Source organism: Ovis aries, chromosome X (assembly GCF_016772045.2).
Source record: "Ovis aries strain OAR_USU_Benz2616 breed Rambouillet chromosome X, ARS-UI_Ramb_v3.0, whole genome shotgun sequence".
NCBI classification, from domain to species: domain Eukaryota; kingdom Metazoa; phylum Chordata; class Mammalia; order Artiodactyla; family Bovidae; genus Ovis; species Ovis aries.
In genome coordinates this window covers 104,354,131-104,373,170 of record NC_056080.1, presented here as the reverse complement: position 1 = coordinate 104,373,170, position 19,040 = coordinate 104,354,131, and the positions used below count along the sequence as shown (strand labels likewise).

At 42.5% G+C, this 19,040-nt stretch overlaps 1 protein-coding gene across 1 annotated transcript in view; it reads left to right on the top strand.

Moving 5' to 3' along the window:
• The window catches only part of LOC101108032 (RNA-binding motif protein, X-linked 2-like), a 41,178-nt gene that overhangs the window by 3,076 nt on the left and 19,062 nt on the right, over positions 1–19,040 (top strand). The window contains exon 3 of the mRNA XM_060407631.1: positions 7,317–7,490. Coding sequence (XP_060263614.1) covers positions 7,317–7,490 — 174 coding nt within the window. The remainder of the gene's footprint in view (positions 1–7,316; positions 7,491–19,040) is intronic.

Genomic DNA, 19,040 nt, shown 5'->3' with positions numbered 1-19,040 from the left:
AATGCTCATTTTCCTGAATAGTGGTTATTTTAAGAAAATACTGCCATATGACTTCTCATTATTATTTTACTTTGCCTTTATTTCATCATCAGAGAGGTTGAACATGTTTTCATAGATTTATAGGCCCTTATTCTTTTTCTTTGTAAATTGTCTACTAAGATCATTTGCCTATTTTTTCCCTGTTAGTGTGTTCCTCATTTTCTTACTGATTTTACAAGAGCCCTTCATGTAGTAAGGATATTAACTTATTGTTTTTAACACTTTATCATGTATTGTATTGCTGTGGACTTATTTTTTTAATTTGATGTGTTATACTACATTGCCATTATTATTATTTCTTGATGCTCAAACTGTCCCAGTTTGGTCTATAGTTATCCTGTCAAGCCAGCTCCTGTATTCTTTTTTCTTTTACTTTTTTATTTTGAAATACTTGAAATAATTTCTGGGTTAAAACAGGAAAGTTGTGAAATAGAATGAAGAATACCTATATCCCCTTTACTGGTCCCCAGATGTTAGCATTTTATCACATTTGCTTTATTATTTCTCTCCACCTATATGCATATTATTTTTTTTTTCTGAACCATTTGGGGATCAATTGCAGACATGATACACATTTACCCCTAAATTCTTCAGTGTGTATTTCCCAAAATACTGGGACATTTAACTTCAGGATAGTGATCAAATTCAGGAAATCAACACTGTTACACTGTTATCTAACCTATAGACTTTTATTTGACTTCCGGTTGTCCTGATAATGTCCTTTATAGCAAAAGGAAAAAAAAATGGCTTTCTAGCCTTAATCTGTGATGTAAATTGCAGACACTTTCTCCTAGTTTGTCATTTGACTTTGTTTATTGTGATTTTTTTCTTTTCTTTTTTAAAATATAAATTTATTTATTTTAATTGGAGGTTAGTTACTTTATAATATTGTATTGATTTTGCCATACATCAACATGAATCCACCTCAGGTATACACTTGTTCCCCATTCTGAACCCTCCACCCTCCTCCCTCCCCGTACTATCCCTCTGGGTCGTCCCAGTGCACCAGCCCCAAGCATCCAGTATCATGCATTGAACCTGGACTGGCGATTTGTTTCATATATGTTATTGCTTTGGAACTCTGTGGAAGAGGGAAAGGGTGGGATGATTTGGGAGAATGGCAGTGATTTTTTTTCTTTGCAAAATTATTATTTTTAAATTTTTATGTGTTCATTTATTCATATGTTTAAATGATCTTATGGTAACATTGACTTTTTAGGGGATGTACAGTCCTATGAGATTTTTTTTTAATACTTGTAGATTTGTGTAATCACCCTCACAATTAGGATGAAGGACAATTCCATCATCCCCCAAACTCCCTCATGCTGTCCCTGTATAGTCTGTCCTCTAATTGCTGGAGAAGGCAATGGCACCCCACTCCAGTACTCTTGCCTGGAGAATCCCAGGGACAGCGGAGCCTGGTAGGCTGCAGTCCATGGAATCGCTGAGAGTCAGACACGACTGAGTGACTTTATTTCACTTTTCACTTTCGTGCATTGGAGAAGGAAATGGCAACCCACTCCAGTGTTCTTGCCTGGAGAATCCCAGGGACGGGGCAGCCTGGTGGGCTGCCGTCTATGAGGTCGCACAGAGTCGGACATGACTGAAGCAGCTTAGCAGCAGCGGTGGTCAAATTTATCAGTCTTTTATTGCTTCTGGATTTGAGTCATAATTAGAAAGTATTTCTCCCCACCCATCCACGTTCTCTTCTAATACTTGTATGGTTTCAATTTTATGCATTGAAATCTCTGATCCATTTAGAGTTATTCTGATGTGTAGTGTGAGATATGGACCCAATTTCATATTTTTTCAAATGGCTATCTAGTTGTCCCAACAGCATTTATTTAAAACTCCATATTTTCCCCCAGCAAATTGGAGTGTCACCCTTACACAGAAGTATTAACTTGGGAGGTGATTTTGATATCTTTATAATGTTGAGTCATCTTATGCAAGAAAAAGAGGTGTCTTTATATTTATTGAAAACTGTGTCTTTCAGTAGTTTTTAAGAGTTTTCTTTGCATAGACCCTGTACATTGCTTGTTGTTAAATTTATTTCTAAGTATTTTATCTTTTTGTTGTTGCTATTGCAAATGGGGCTCCTCTTTCCTTATATCTTATGATTATTGTTTGTAAGAGGGTAGTTTATTTTTGTTGTCTTTATATCCTGTTATCCTACAGATATGTTATAATGTTTGTTTTTATCATTGTTTATCATTGCTTCTCTTGGGTTTTCTATATATATCATCATATATAATCTTCATACAGAGATAGCTTTACTTTTTCATTTTTTAATTTAAAAAATTAGAGTATAGTTGATTTACAGTGTTGTATTAGTTTCTGCTGTGCAGCAAAATGAGTCAGTTATACATACACATATATTTACTCTTTTTTTATCTGTTTTCTCCTGTCTAATTGCATGGGCCAATACCAACAATATTAAATTGAATACCAACAATATTAAATTGAATACCATAGTTGAATAATTTCTAGTGTTTTCTTTTAAGTAAGATGCTAGATTTTGGGCTGAGGTATATGTATGATCATATTATAACATTTCCATCAGTTACTATTGTATTTTTATGACTGTAGTTTTAAATTTATGAAGCTTTAACTTTTCTGGAATTAATTTTTATGTAATGAGTAAGGTAGAATTTTTTCTATTTTCTTTTTCATTAAATTATGTCTTTATTAACTTCCACCTACCTTCCTTAGATTTACTCTCCCCCACTCCCCCGTGGCTTGTGTGATCTTAGTTCCCTGACCAGGGTTTGAACCTGGACTCTGGCAGTGAAAGCACCAGGTCCTGACCACTGTGACTGCCAGGGAATTCCCCTTTCCTTTTTTTTTTTTTTCCCCCTTTTTTAACAATAAAATTCTTTAATGTCACAGATTTTCCTGAGTGTGGTTTTAGCCACATCCTGTAAGTTTTGGTGGGCTTCCCTAGTAGCTCAGACGATAAAGCATCTGCCTGCAATGCAGGAGACCTGGGTTCGATCCCTGGTTCAGGAAGATCCCCTGGAGAAGGAAATGGCAACCCATTCCAGTATTCTTGCATTGAGAATTCCACGGACAGAGGAGCCTGGTGGACTATAGTGCATGGGGTTGCAAAGAGTCAGACAAGACTGAGCAATTAACACACACAAACACTAAGTTTTGGTGTATATTCCCATTTTTGTTTTCTAAATAGTGTATCATGATTTCTTTACTTTATTTCACTTTCTCTTTCATCTAGTAGTTAGCCTGGAGAATAGGTTTCAAGTTCTAGTTAGGGCATTTTTTGTTTTGAAATTATTGTTCCCAGCTGTTTCACATTATGATTGGAGAATATGGTCTGTGCTGTTTTTGGAGATGATTGAGGTTTACTTTGAGATCTAGTCTACAGTCAGTTTTGATATGTGTTTCATGGATTCTTGAGAAGAAACTCTTTTTTGTACAATCGAATATATCTGTATATTTACTGCTGCTGCTGCTGCTAAGTCGCTTCAGTCGTGTCCGACTCTGTGCGACCCCATAGATGGAAGCCCACTAGGCTCCCCCGTCCTTGGGATTCTCCAGGCAAGAACACTGGAGTGGGTTGCCATTTCCTTCTCCAATGCATGAAAGTGAAAAGTGAAAGGAAAGTCGCTCAGTCATGTCCGACTCTTCGCAACCCCATGGACTACAGCCTACCAGGCTCCTCCGTCCATGGGATTTTCCAGGCAAGAGTACTGGAATGGGGTGCCATTGCCTTCTCCGGTATATCTACTAGTCTGATGTTATTAATTTTAACAGTGTAATTGTTATATTATTAAGTATATGTTTATTTGTAGTTATATAATTTTATATTAATTCCTCTGACTTATTTTTCTCAATTTTATGTGTTATGAACTCAAAGTGGCGTGTTAAAATCTCTAATAACTTTCACTCTTAGTTGCTCTTTGTATTTTTAATCAAAATTTTGGATGTGTTAATTTATGTATAAAATTTCATGACTTATGTATTAGGACCTTTTTCTGTGTAAAAGAGCCCTCTTATTCACATTTAAATTTTTTTTTGGTTGGCCTTTAATTCATCTTTGATCTTAATACTGCCACCCATTTTTTAAATTAGGTGTTCTTGATATATCTTTTTCTGACTTTTAATTTTTAACCTTTCTTTGTCATCTTGTTCTCAGTGTATCTCCTGTACAGATTATATTATTTGAATTTTGTTTTATCATCCAATCTGAAAGTTTTTACATTTTAAATCAATAGTATCTTACTCTTTTATAAATTAAATAGATATGGGGAGATTGTTAACATTAATCTGGTACAGGACAAGAAGACTGGGAAATTCAAAGGATTCTGTTTCCTCTGCTATGAAGACCAGAGGAGCACAGTTCTGGCTATTGACAGTTTTAATGGGATCAAGGTGAGTATGCTTACTGAGCAGAATTTTTCCATTGTGTAGGGTTTCAGTTTCATTTCCCAGCTGATGACTACAGGCTCAAGAGCAGTACTGGTCAGCTGGGTTGCAGAGCCGTGGGGACATACTGACTGGGAAATGACCCCAGGAAATAATTCATTGGCTCATGACCCTGTCAACATGCATTTCTTTTCCCTATCTCTTAGCAAGCTATGTCCTCAGGAGCATAGGTACCATGACCCCCCACTTCCCTTCATCTTACACCCAACCAGGCATCTGTTTTTCACCTTTTCTTCCTCACACTCCACTCTCATTTATTCTGTATTGAAGAGCAAGGAGACTAGCAAACACTGCTGTTTCATGTGGTCCTGTATCAGGGAATTTGGGGTTCTATCATGGTTTTGTGGCCGAGGACCTAGCCATGTATGTCTCATATGTCTGTCTCATATGTCTCCATTGACTTAGCAGTACTGGGCCCTGAAAATTCTCTAGTTAAAATCTGATGACAAAGTCTATGAAGGTAACTCATTCTGAAGGTTTCTATCCTCTATTCTGTCTCCTCCACCCTTGTAAGTGAGACAGGGTGAGTGATGACATGAGAGTGAGACATGAAAAGGGGATGGGGCAAGTCAGGGCTATCTGTGCCCCACATGCTCCCTGTGCTCATTTAGGAAAAGCATTGCCATTGAATGAGCATTGTCACAGGCTGGAGGTGCGACTCTTGACTTGGAGAATTTGTCACTGATTGCACCAGCAGTGAAAGGAAGTCACCATAAAAGGTGACTTTATTCCACCTTTTATGGTGGAATGGGATAGGTGAAAGTACTCAGGCTTAGGGGTAAGAGTAAAAACTTGCTCTTGAATGGAACAGTAAAAGCCAGGCATTTCACATTTCTGATGGCATTGCGTATAGAATAAGTCTGTATCTGCCCGAATGTTTTTGTTTTAAGTGAAGGTTTAATTTTTTGTTGTTCACCTGGAGAGTTGTGATTCGCAGTGATAGTATCAGCATGAGCCAATGGTTCCAGTATGGTGGGGTGGAGCAAGGAGTGATACCGGGGTCCAGCCCCGGTTGGATCCAGGGTATCCTCAGGGTGACAGCTTGGTGAGAGAGATATATAGACATAGAGAGAGATAAAAAAAAATGTTGCAGTTAAGAAAATAGAGGAGAGAAAGAGGCTGATATTCCTTGGTTTATGCAGAAAGCCAATAAAGCCCCAGACAAGGGACTTGCACTGTTCACATAGGCCACATGTGCCCTCTTGAATAGTGGAAGGTGCCCCGCCTTGGGCACCCTCTCGCGTTGGTCTTAGAAGCCCTGGCAGAGACGTGAACTCAGAGGGCCCCTGTGCTCCAGGGAATTAGCCTGAAAGAGAAAGAAAGAACGACATGGGGAGGCCAAGCTTGTGCAAGACCCATAACTTTATTTTTAAAAGGAGCTTATATACCGTAAGTTGTACATAATGGAAGATGCAGAGTCATTCAGGGGCAGCAGTCCTGACCCTTATCGATACCAGGCTTTCTTTCTGCATACCTTTTCGTATACAAAAGGTCTCAGGTGATTTACATTATCTTCCGGCCAGGAGGCCTGTTAACATTTTATGGCTCTTTTCCTTGATAAATGTTAATCAACCAGAAAACTCATTTTCCCTTGAAGTGTTTTTTCTTTAATCTGCATCACCCTCAAAGTACTAAATAAAGTGACATTCCTGTAGAACAAAGGTGCAGTGGGTTACAACAAAGGAAGTACTTAACTCAAAGATCTAATGTTGCTACTTGTTTTTTCTATATACCAACTGTATTAATTAATGCCCTCCTGGGTACACAACAAATAAAGGATATGAAAACTTGGCAGCAAGGATTGGTTCAGCAATGAAATCCTTCACCAATACTATTCTAATAATTTTTAACTCCTCGAAAGGCTCTACATGCCTAGAATGCTTTAAGCTTCCTGTGCCTCTTGCAGTTGGGAGGCTGTAAACAATCACATGCGTAGTTGTAAAAGTCCAGATACCTGTCAGGCAAGTTAGAAAGCTGTCAGAGGAGTTAGAATTGAAACACTCCAGTTACACCTAGGAGACTTACTAACTAGAGCTCTAAGTTAATTTTCTTCAGAGAAAGGTGGTCGGGGACAGCCCCCCGTTGGTAACAGAGGAGTTGGTGAAAAATAGCAGGACAGGCAAATTCTGGTTTTGGGATAGATGCTCGAGCAGGTCCAGGGGGTCCCTCGAGTCCTGACTTGCCTTTGCCTGTCAGGCCTCTTCCTCATGACCTTTGTCATGGGTGGGATCTCCCGTGCTGGCTCCTGGCAGAGTGAGGGCTTAAGAGAAAAGAAAGTAGTCCTTTCTAGATTCCTTACCCCCTCCCAGCTATTCTGCTTTGGCCTCATCCAGTTGTGTTGAGAAAGCAGCTGTAGCATTGAGCTGAATTTTAGGAATTCCCTTTAGCTTCCAGGCTTTTTCACAGTGTGTTTCACTGTAAATTAATGTTACAGATGGAAGGTAATTCATGTTTATGCATCTAAACTCTTGGAGTTTTCCATGCTGCTTATGCTTTGGGGCAGTACTTCCCAGGCTCTTTTCACTTCATGGCACACTTATAACATGGAGCTATTTATATAGAACTCTGGGATAAACTGATGAGGCTCCCAGGGTCTCCAGCTGCCCCAGGCTCTACCTGACGGCCCCCAGGGCTGAGCGAATGTGTAGGGATGTGTGCTGTGACACATCAATGGAGCAGGTCTGCTTTGGAGATTTTCTGAGAAACAGAATTAGCAAGAGGGTAATGGGAACGGTTCAAACCATGGATTTCTGCAGCTGGGTTCAAATAGATAGAAGGCTGTGTTTGGTAGCAAATAGTTAGCTATCTGCTAAAGCATTGCCTGTCTATCTTAGATCAAAGGAAGAACTATCCGAGTGGACCATGTATCTATCGACTTCCTGAGGACTCAGAAGAAATGGATGAGGTGACCAGAGAGCTGCAGGGGAGGGGCTGTGGGACTCGTACTCCTCCACCAAGTTCATCTGAGGGCTCTGAAGATGACAAACCCACCAAAAAACACAAAAAAGGTAAATGGTTAAGGCCATGAAAGATTCTGGGTAGACTTAATGTTTGCTCTTCTTAGCCTTGACTGAGAGTTGGTAGTCAGTTCGCAAGTGTGAAGGGGGCAGGTGTGGGCAACCTTACTTTAACTGGGAAAGAAGAAGTATCAGCAGAAGACTAATGCTGTGGGCTAAATTCTGGCCACCAAAATGCATATATTGAAGTCCTAACCCTCTGGTACCTAACAATGTGACTGTTTGGAGGTAGGGTCTTTAGAGAGAGAATTAAGAGCTGGAGTTGCCTTATACAGCAACCTGACATAGTAAGGGTGACAGACAATCAGCTTGGATTCTTGGAGGTACTTTTCTAGAAGTAGAGACTGTGAGTGTTTCATGCTGCTGCCAAGCATGCTTTCCTTTTGTATATCCTCCATCTTTTCCATCTTCTTTTTCTTACTGATTGTGCCCCTCTTTTCCTCCAGACAAGAAGGAAAAAAAGAAAAAAAAGAAGACTGGCTAGGAGGTACAGGCAAAGCAGCCAGCCTCCTCTTCATTGCCCAGAAGCAAGATGATAAAGAAAAAGGATGACACTGGCTCTAAAAAGCACAGTGGCAAGCACTCAGAGAAGGCAGAGAAGGGTCAGAAGTCAGAGTCCAGGGAGGTGCGGAAGTCCCACCCCAGTTCCCCTGAGGTCAGGACGACCTGCCGTGGTGGAACGGAGGACTGAGAGAGGGAGCCAAGAAAGGAGAAGTCCAAGCACGAACACAAGTCATCAAGCAGGAGGGAAGAGAGAGAAGACAGGCACAGGGAGAGAGACGGGGGTCGAAGCTCAGACATACATTCCAGACAGCATGACAGGCGCTCTGAGGGGCAGCATGACGGGCGCTCTGAGGGGCGTAGTCACAGGAGTAGAAGTAGGAGCCGAGATAAATCCCACTGGCACAAAAGGTCCCAGCACTCCCGAGACTGGGAATCCTCTAATCCCAGCGAGCGCAGGCATCACTGATGCCGCAGCCTGTTCAGCTATTCAGCACAGTAGAATTAAAAATGAACTGTATTTTTCAAATACAGTGAAATTCAGTTATTCTTTTACTGTATTTACATGTAAAGTCTTAGAATGAATTCTTTTGATCCCTTGAGTATAATCACCATCAAGAGAGCTGTAGTTTTTAACAGCTAAATGTCTTGGATTTTTGAGCAGAATCCATTGTCCTTGGGAATATACTTGATACTTTTGATACTTACCAGAGCATGTACCTAAATCTGGGTTCATAAATATGGCCATTGAATTCATGACCCCAATATATGATGAAATGGCCAGGAAGGGGAAATATCAGACAGTTATAGAATTCTAGTCTTTGTGCTACATGCTAAGAACCTTGCCAGTTGACAGCTATAACCACTGAGCAGAGAAGTGTGGCTTAACTAGGTTCAGACAGGTTGCTATGAATGTGATAAGGATTCTTAACATCAGCCTGCTCCTTCCTTATTTTTGCCTACCTGCCTCCTGTTTTTTGAAACTGTAGACATCTTTTTTTTCAATTCTGCTGTTTTTGTTTTGGTTGATATGTCTACATTTTTTCCTTATAACTTATTTATTTTATTGAGAAGAAATTCACATGAAATTAACCATTTAAAAATATTTATTTTTTAATTTAAGGATAATTGCTTTACAGAATTCTGTTTTCTGTCAAACAGCATGAATCAGCCATAGGTGTACATATGTCCCCTCCCTCTTGAGCCTCCCATCTCCCTCCCCATCCCACCCCTCTAGGTTGATACAGAGCCCCTCTGAGTTCCCTGAGACATAACAGTAAATTCCCAATGGTTATCTATTTTACATATGTTATTGAAAGTTTCCATGTTACTCTCCATACATCTCACCCTCTCCTCCCCTCTCGCTGTGTCCATAAGTCTGTTTTCTATGTTTCTCCATGTCTGCCTTGCAAATTCATCAGGACCATCTTTCTAGATTCTGTATATATGTGTTAGTATACAATATTTATCTTGAAATTAACCATTTTAAGGGGAACATTCAGTGCAATTTGGTACATTGACAGCGTTATAAAACCACCAACCGTATCTAGTTCCAAAATATTTTCATCACCCCAAAATGAAACCCTGTATACCCATTAAGCAGCTCCTCCCCATCCCCTCGTCCTCCTTGTCCCTGGCAACTACCAATCTGCTTTCAGTTCCTGTAGATTTACCTATTCTGGACATTTCATGTAAGTGGAATTGTACATGTGGCCTTTTGTGTTTGGTGCCTTTCACTTAGTATAATATTTTTGAGGTGCATCCATATTGTATCAGTGAAAATGTTAGTCATGTCCAACTCTTTGTGATCCCATGGACTGTAGCCTTCCAGGCTCCTCTGTCCATGGAATTCTCCAGGCAAGAATATTGGAGTGGGTAGCCATTCCCTTCTCTAGACACCTCATTCGTTTTTATGGATAATGTCCCATTGTATGGATGGATATTCCATGTTTTGTTTGCCACTCCTGAATGGATAGATGTGTGGGTTGTTTCCACCTTTTGGCTAGCCAGGTATACCAACCTGCTTCTGTGCTTAGTCTGCTTTTCGAGTAGCTGCTCTTGGTGAGGTGGAAACACTTTGTCAGCTCCACTGCATATCTGTGTGGTCTGATGGGTAGTTCTTTCTCATTTTGAGATTTCTTTTTATTTATTTATTTTATTCTACTTATTTAATCAATCCTTTATGAATTTGATAGGAACAGTCCACAAAACTTTAATACCTCTACTGAATTATTAAAATGGGATTTCTGACACTGTAAAACAGAGGACTAGAGCGTTAATAGTGAATGTGCTAAGTTAAATCAACTGGTGTGTTTATATGGGTCCTAGATGAGATGTGCACCTAGATTGGTGGTTGGGATGTCCATGAAGGAGAGTGGGGAGGGAGCTGGCGGAGATTGGGAAAGCTGTCAGACTATGATGTATGTCTAACTTCTGGAGAAGAAAGGGAGGGAAAGAAGGAAGTTACATAGGAAAAGTCTTAAGACTGCAGTGGAGCTCTAAGACTATTTCAGCAAGACCAGTGGTGAGCCCTTGATCAAGAGTCACCTGTCAGAGGAGTCCCAGTAGATGAGCCTTGGTAAACAGGCATCCTTGCTGCTGGACCTCCATCAGCCATCGTGACCACTCTGCTCATGTCCATCATGCCAGTTGTGTAGTAACTAACGAAGGCCCCTGCACCTGGCTGAGTCGTGTCTACCTGGTGGTTCAGTGCCTCTTCCATAACAGATGTTTTCTGGTGGTGGTTAACATATGATGCAGAAATCTTCACACTTTGCATGCTCCCATGTGTCAGTCCACGGCCTTTGCATCAGATTGCCTTGTCTCCGATCTTCCAGCCCTTTTCCTTCCAGGCTTCCAATTGGATGGTCAAAACCATTGGCCACTTCCAGGAGTCTTATGTATTCAATAAACGGTCTCACTTTGGGCCACTTTTTCCACACCAAGTCAAGTGCCCTGCTTGTTGTTCCATCCACTGGAAAAATGTTCCTTTTCCCCCATGAACATATCTGCTGTTATATAGATACCACCCATTTTCGTTTTGTACTTAGATATTGAGTGCTGGCCCATCTGTAAACCAGGCTCAAGCTGTTTCCTCCTTCAGCTGGTCATCCCCGTATGGCCATAGGTGCAGAGTTACCAGAGAGCCTACCACTGTCTGCATCATTCAGGTGTTTTAACAGCAGCGCTGACCTACTGCATCTTCATGGAATATGTATTTGATTTATGTATCAATTAGGGCTTTTTCAGAGAAACAGGGTATACATATATGTATGTGTATATATATATCTACATATGCCATATATATCTTGCATCCAGTATTCAAATGTCTGGCTATTCTTGCCCCAGTGTATATACACCCAAATGAGTGGCTTTAGGTCCCTTCATTAGTTAGTGCTGGGAGAAGCATTACATGGCATTGTCCTTCCTTCTAGAGGCCCAGCTACCTCTTCTAGATCTGAAGATGGGCTGATGTCTGGAAATTGAGCAAGTAATTTGGACTTTTGATTGGGGAGAACCTCCCTTGGCCCCGTGTTTCTCCACTTTTGCCTTTTTCAGCTTGTAGATCTTGAGTGATAACCCTTGGTGGCTCTCTGAATTGCTTCTAGGGACACCATGGTCCATTTGCACCATTTCCATGAGTCCATGTGGGTGAAGCCTGCTAGGCTGCCCTTCTGACCTTGAGGTTCGCTTTAGTATTTGTGTCTTCCTGGCTTCTGGTGGATAAGCACCGCTCAGTTCAGTTCAGTTACTCAGTCATGTCCGACTCTTTGCAACCCCGTGGACTGAAGCACACCAAGCTTCCCTGTCTATCACCACTGGAGCTTGCTCAAACTCATGTCCATCGAGTCAGTGCTGCCATCCAACCATCTCATCCTCTATTGCCCCCTTCTCCTGCTGTCAGTCTTTCCCACCATCAAGGAGCTTTTCTAATGAGTCAGCTCTTTGCATCAGGTGGCCCACAGTATTGGAGCCTCAGCTTCAGCATCAGTCTTTCCAATACTATTCAGAATTGATTTCCTTTAGGATTGACTGGTTTGATCTCCTTGCAGTCCAGGGGACTCTCAAGAGTCTTCTCCACCACCACAGTTCAAAAGCATCAAATCTTTGGCACTTCCTATGTTTTTATTACTGTGGGACCCCAGCTCTGTGATGATCTCTTACTGCCATCCCTGGCCTGCAGAGGAGGCCACCTCTGATCCTAATGACACTGGTGCCCCTCTCACCAGTGTCTGCCTCGGTGAGTGGGATATCCTCTGGACCCTGCTATGGAATACTACCCTCTGGTGAGGTTTCTTGCTGCTGCTGCTGCTGCAAAGTCGCTTCAGTCGTGTCTGACTCTGTGCGACCCCATGGACGGCAGCCCACCAGGCTGCCCCGTCCCTGGGATTCTCCAGGCAAGAACACTGGAGTGGGTTGCCATTTCCTTCTCCAATGCATGAAAGTGAAAAGTGAAAGAGAAGTCGCTCAGTCGTGTTTGACTCCTAGCGACCCCATGGACTGCAGCCCACCAGGCTCCTCCGTCCATGGGATTCTCCAGGCAAGAGTACTGGAACTGGGTGCCATTGCCTTCTCCGGGTGAGGTTTCTTACCTCATGTAATCTCCTCTCCAGGATACCTACTCCCCTTGGCCTCTTCATTCCTTCTTGGTCCTTTGCCAGGACAGCTCAGGTGTTTCTACTTTGCTTAGTGGTGGCCAGCACTTTCTCCAGTCCTCTGTGAGCCACCTCAGTGGAAGCTGCTCAGCCCCTGCAGTTCTTGCCTGGGGGTTAAATTCTGTATGTATGTGTGTGCATGTGCTCAGTCGCTACAGTCGTATCTGAGTCTGCAGCCCTATAGACTGTGGCCCGCCAGGCTCCTCTGACAGTGGGCTTCTCCAGGCAAGAATACTGGAGTGGGTTGCCGTTCCCTTCTCCAGGGGATCTTCCCCACCCAGGGATCGAACCTGCATCTCCTGTGTCTCCTGCATTGCAGCCGGATTCTTTTACCACTGAGCCACTTGGGAAGCCCTCTCAATCCTATATGCTGAGTTCTAAGTCTGAATTCTTGCTTTTCTGATTCTTGATACAGCACCCTGAAAACCAAACCCAGTGTTCCCATGGCTCCTGTCAGTACCTGCCAGTTAATTCTTGCAGCTTTTTGGTAGGCCTAGCACTTCCCTAGCCAGGTAATGCTGGAATTTAATCCTGGATAGCAGTTTGATAACCAGGAAAGAGGCTGGACACAGCTCCTGGGTGAGGGGGCACTGCGTGTCTGGTGAGGGGAGCAGCCTCTAGCATCTTCCAGCACAGGGTGTGCGAGCCCTTGTTTGGAAAGAATGGCCCCCTTTGCATACTGAGAGCTGGGTGGGGATGTCTCTAGAGCCACCACCTTCAGGCAAGTCTAATCAGATCTTCCTACCCCATGTTTCAGGGTCCCAAGGATTTTCCAACCATATGAAGTCATGTGGCCCTGACTGCAGCAAAGCCGACCTGCCATATGTTAAATATTGAGTATTTAATCTCCCTGGAGTTCTGTAACTCTTACAGCTTTGTTGCTCTGCTGCATCTACTCCTCCACTGCAGGAACTGAGGGCCTCTTTGGAAGCTCCTGGAGGCCCTCTGGCTCTCACATATACTCTTTACTTATTAACGGTCATCCATTTCTCATTACCCTGCTGCAGGGTATCAGTACACTTAACAGTATCCAGCTATTTCCACTGTCTTTATAGGCCTTCCTTATTCCTCCATCTTCAAAAGTCTGAATCACCACATCTGGCAACCTGTTTTCTCAGGTTTCCCACATCATCTCCAGAGAAATCTGAAGCAGTTGGGTCCTCAAGGCCTGGGACTATCCATGCCCCACATCCCCTCAGGACAGTGTCCATTCTGCCCATCAGGCAGTGACTGAAGCAGTCCCAGGCCCCATATTACACAGCCTGTTCTCTTGGACCACTGCTGGCACCATCTGTGATAATTCGGCTTCTCTGAAAAGCAGGGGCCAAGATGGGATTAAACACATAAGAGATTTATCAGGGTAAAGGCCTATGAGGGAGAATGTGGAGGGAGTCAGGGGAGAGCTGTGGAACTCGATGCCGGTCTCTAACCCCAGTGGGGAGAGGGAAGGAAGGAAGGATGGAGAGGAAAATTCTTAACCAGGTGATGGAATTCTAAGGACATTTTGCGAAGCAAATGCCTCTTTCAGGACAGGCAGTCCACCATGGGCCCTGAGCATCTGAACATTCTTGGTGAGGTTCTTGAAAGCACAGTTTACCTGCTTCTTGATGCTGAACCATTTCTGTAGGGCAAAGTGACCATAGTATGGCTACTGTTTAACCACTCGCTTCCCAGGGGAAGGAGCACTGGTTTGTTTGTTCATTGCTCAGAATGTCCTGGGCCCTTGACCCTGGGTTCCTCGGCAGTGATGCAACCCGCCACATAGGTAGCATTTCTCTGAGCCCACTGAATTGCCCCTTGGGGGACTGGCAGAACTCTTCTGATACCCATGCTGTTTGCCGATAAAGTATTATTAACTTGTTCTGCCCTATGAAGTCTGTCTACTTTGCATCTGTAACGTGGGATCAGATGGACCTGCCATCCTTTGTGAGGATGGGCTTCTTCCCTGACAGCATCCTGGCCCAGTCACCTGTGGGGGAAGTCCTGTGTCTTGCAGGAATAACCAATCTTAGCATCTCTGCTACACTCTGCCATTGGCTGCGAGTAGCCCATGAGAAATTTGGCCTTGGTGAAAATGCAGCGATGATGGAAAGTGCAGCAGCATTGCGATTCAGAGCTCAATAGCTGTGGCAGTCAGTCACTTACGCTCCCTAGAGTCAGAGATCTGAGAGGTGCAAATACACCCTGCTCTATGCCCAGCTGAGAACAACCAGCTAGCTATTGGTTTTAGTTGATCTTTGGCAACAACGAATGTTTACTGGTTCCTTTCATGGGTTCACTTCACAGAAGAGTTGCAGTTCATTGGTGGACAAACTCGCAGTGACCTCAAAGCTGAACAGCCAGTGAATAAAGTGCTCGTTAAGAACAATTTTTACTTCTTGGCATATCAGTATTTCTTTCATGTGGCCTAATTAACACCCTAGTCTGTCTCTTTCCTTCTAACCTACTGGAATGTGACCTCATAAGTATCTATCTTGGCAGTTTATGGACTCAGTGAACCCTAAATTGGAAGTGATCCTTATCTAGTACAGGAGATGTTCTGTAAACATGTTTTGAAGCTTTTTGAAAGGAATAGCCTGGTCATTGTCTAAATGGTAGTCTAGTGAGGTATAAAGTGCTGTGTACTATTGCTGTTGAGACCGAACAATAAAGTCAAACATTTGCTGATATCTTTCATTTAAAAGGTAAGCTTAGAAGACATGTTTGGGTGTGACTATTTGCACTGAAAGGATTTAACCTAGTATCTTTCCTTTACTAAATAGATGGCCCCTGATTTCTGCAAGTGTTACTGGGAACTCCATCATAAAATGAATGATAAGAACAGATCATTTTTTCCAGTTGGAAATAATAATTATATCTGTGATAAGCATTTGTTATTCTTTAAGTATGGGCTTCCCTCGTGGCTCATTGGTAGAGTCTGCCTGCAGTGTACAAGGTGCAAGTTTGATCCCTGTATCAGGAAGGTCCCCTGGATGAGGGCATGGAAACCCACTCTTGTATTCTTGCCTAGAGAATTTCATGGACAGAGGAGCCTAGCAGACTACAGTCCATTGGTTTGTAAAGAGTTGGACACAAATGAAGCAACTTAGCATGCATGCAAACAAAGTATGACCAATAGCGTGTCATCAAAGACACATTGGTCCCTAGATGAGTCATCAAAAATACTGAAATTATGTGCTGGGTCCTAAAAAGGGGCAAAACCATATGACCATATGCTTGTCACCTAGCTATATAGCTATTGTATATTTAATCTAATGCCAATATACTTTCTATAATGAACATCAGTCAAAAATTTGGTTACCTTTTGCCAGCTTAGAATTTAGAAGAGCACCTTGGGGTTGATTGAAGATGACCTACTGTCTTTACAGAAGTTGTTCGAAAAAATTGGAACTAATGCTTTGTTTTTCTACACCTCATAAGAAACTGAGGCATTTGGTATTGTCCACCTTAGGCTAAGTTTAGAATTGGCATAAGAATTGATGTTGGAGATGGTTGTGATGATGTTTCTTCAAGAGAAAGGCATTTGTTAGCAAGCAGCTAACAGCAGCAAAAAAAAAAAAAAGTCTTCCATGATTATTTAGTTCTCATAAGTTCTTTGAATTTTTATTAGTATATCATATGATTGCCAAATCATAAAGTATACTGTGTATTTGTTATCAGTGTGACATTCTTTTTTTTCCCTCTAGCCTTCCCTGGTGGTTGTAGGAAATCCTGGGGTCTCCTTGGGTCTGTGGCCACCTTCTGGCCCTTCTGGTTCACGTCCTGCTTGCTTGGCAGGTCCGGTTGGGCCCCTTGGAACACGTCCACACACGAGAGGGGAGAGGAGGGGCACTGATGCCTCCCCTCCCAGCGCCCCTGTGTGGGGAGGCCCAAACAGGGCCTTATTTTGTGCTCACATTTTATTTGTGTGCTGGTTTTACTTATTTCATATCTGCATTTCTTTGTGTGTATATTTTCACTATCCTTATCATTTTTCAGTGCCTGTATAGCATTCTTTCCTGATAATACATCACACCAGTGTCCCACTAGGATTGTTTTAATTTTTCTTCATAATAGTAATGCTATGTACATTTTTATATAGTCTTTTACATTTTTTTTCACTTTATATTATTCCCTTGGACCAAATTTACCTAAAGGTAGTTACCAGGTCCAAAAGTACAGCTGGAACCATAACTCATCTTATTGTTAGACTGCTTTTCAGAAAGATCAAATTCGTAGGATTGTCACCACTGTAGAGTTCAAATGTAATTCCCTACATCTGGGCAACACTGGGTTTTTATCATTTCATTCCTTTTTTCTTCTCTGAAAGGTATATTGTGATACATTTGGGTTATTCTAATTTGCATTTTCGGAGAAGGCAATGGCAACCCACTCCAGTACTCTTGCCTGGAAAATCCCATGGATGGAGGAGCCTGGTAGGCTGCGGTCCATGGGGTCGCTAAGAGTCGGACACGACTGAGCGACTTCACTTTTTTTCACTTTCATGCATTGGAGAAGGCAATGGCAACCCACTTCAGCGCTCTTGCCTGGAGAATCCCAGGGATGGCAGAGCCTGGTGGGCTGCCGTCTATGGGTTCGCACAGTTGGACTGAAGCGACTTAGCAGCAATTTGCATTTTATTTCACTGCATTGTTACTTTTAGTGCTTTCATTTTAAAAAAATATTTAAATGGTTCTATCTCTAAGGACTGTAGTTACCAGCTCATACTTTCTTAATGTATTTTGGCCAGCAGACTTTGAAGAGCTATGGTAGGCACCTTTCCTCCCATTCTGGTGCTCACCTTTTGACATTTAGTTCATTAGACAAAAGAGCATTTTAAAAAATGACTGACTTTATTTGAGACGACAAATGCAGTGATATTAGGACATAATAGCTGTCAGATAGCGTGCATGGATTCTCTCCTTCCATTCTCACCTCCCTCTTCTCTGTTTTCTGCCTTTTTTGAGGGAGGATATTAGACTTCTTATTAAAGTCATATGAAAATACACTTGTTATCCAAAGCCTATCTCTGAGGATAGTGGTCCCATTGGTAATAGAGATTGCTTTGGGAGAGGTGAACCAGGCCAACAGCTGGGAGAGGAGAGGGAAACTTTTCACTGTAGCTTTTATAACTTTTGATTTCCAAACTGGATTGCTGTTACTTCAAAAAAAATTTTATTTTTTGGTATTACTTTTTAATAAAAGGCTTATGTAAGATCAGTGCTTGTCGTCATTGTGGATCTTTAAAAGCTAACTTTAAAACTTGTGCTGCTGCGTGCGATGAACTTCAGTATGTAAGGGCAGAAAATGAGATGAAAGCAGCGCAATGCAGGTATATGTGATATTTGGGCAGAACTGCCTGCCATTCTATTTACTAAACTTCACTTAACATCTCTGGACTATAGGTACAGCATAAAGGAAATTGACTTTCATAGAAATAATTCCCTTGGGCATTAGTATAAGGCTGAGACCTTCCACTGACCTAAATTCCTAGATAAAGCTGGGGTATGAGAATGACTAGTGAGTGATCTTCTTCACGTGTTTCTGTCTCATGGAAGACGTTTCTAGTCAAGCACTGCTTGAGGCCAGCTGGCAGATGCAGGTTCCAATTTTCTATTTGTGATTCCCTGACTTTGGTGTTCTCCATGGGGCTTATCCTTTCTCCATCAATTTTTTGACAAGTGCAGCGGCACAAATATGACTGGAAACCATGAGCTCCTCTCTGGCCACACTGGTGGTGCATGTCTCTTAAAGGGACCAAGAGGATGCCTGGAGGCTTCAAAGCCCCCCTGAGGAGTTAGATCTCTACACGTCTTTGTTTGAGGATAGACTTTGGAAATGAACTTTCAGGGAATCCTTCAACCTAATTGGAATTGGCTGCTGTCCCTGAGGCCTTGTACAGATTAGACTTGTGCTGTCTGATAAGGGAACCACTAGCTACATGTGGCTATTTAAACTGAAATAAAATGCAAAGACTGGGTTCCTCAGTCACGCTAGTGACAATAGCCACGTGGGGCTGGTGCCTCCTGTACCAAACTGAGCAGATACAGACCGTTTCCATTATGGTAGAATGTCCTATGGGCCAGAGCTAAATTGTTCAGGCATGGCAGCAGTGTATGCAGATGTGTGACCTGAGGGGATAGCCTTCCTGGTGCGGTCAAGGCCTCCCTAATCCTAACGGTCCTTTGAGGATTGTCTGAATTCCAGTTCCTCCAGCAAATGTATCCTGACCACTCCAGCCCACAGCAACAACTCCCTTCTTTGAACACCTAGGGTGCCTGAAAGATGTGATGACATGTTGTTTTATTGGTATCACAGCTTTGCTTGGAAGTTCTCATCTTCCCAGCAAGGCTGCAGGGCCCTCAAGAGCAGAGCTTCAACTCTACACTGCCTGCTAGATGCATCT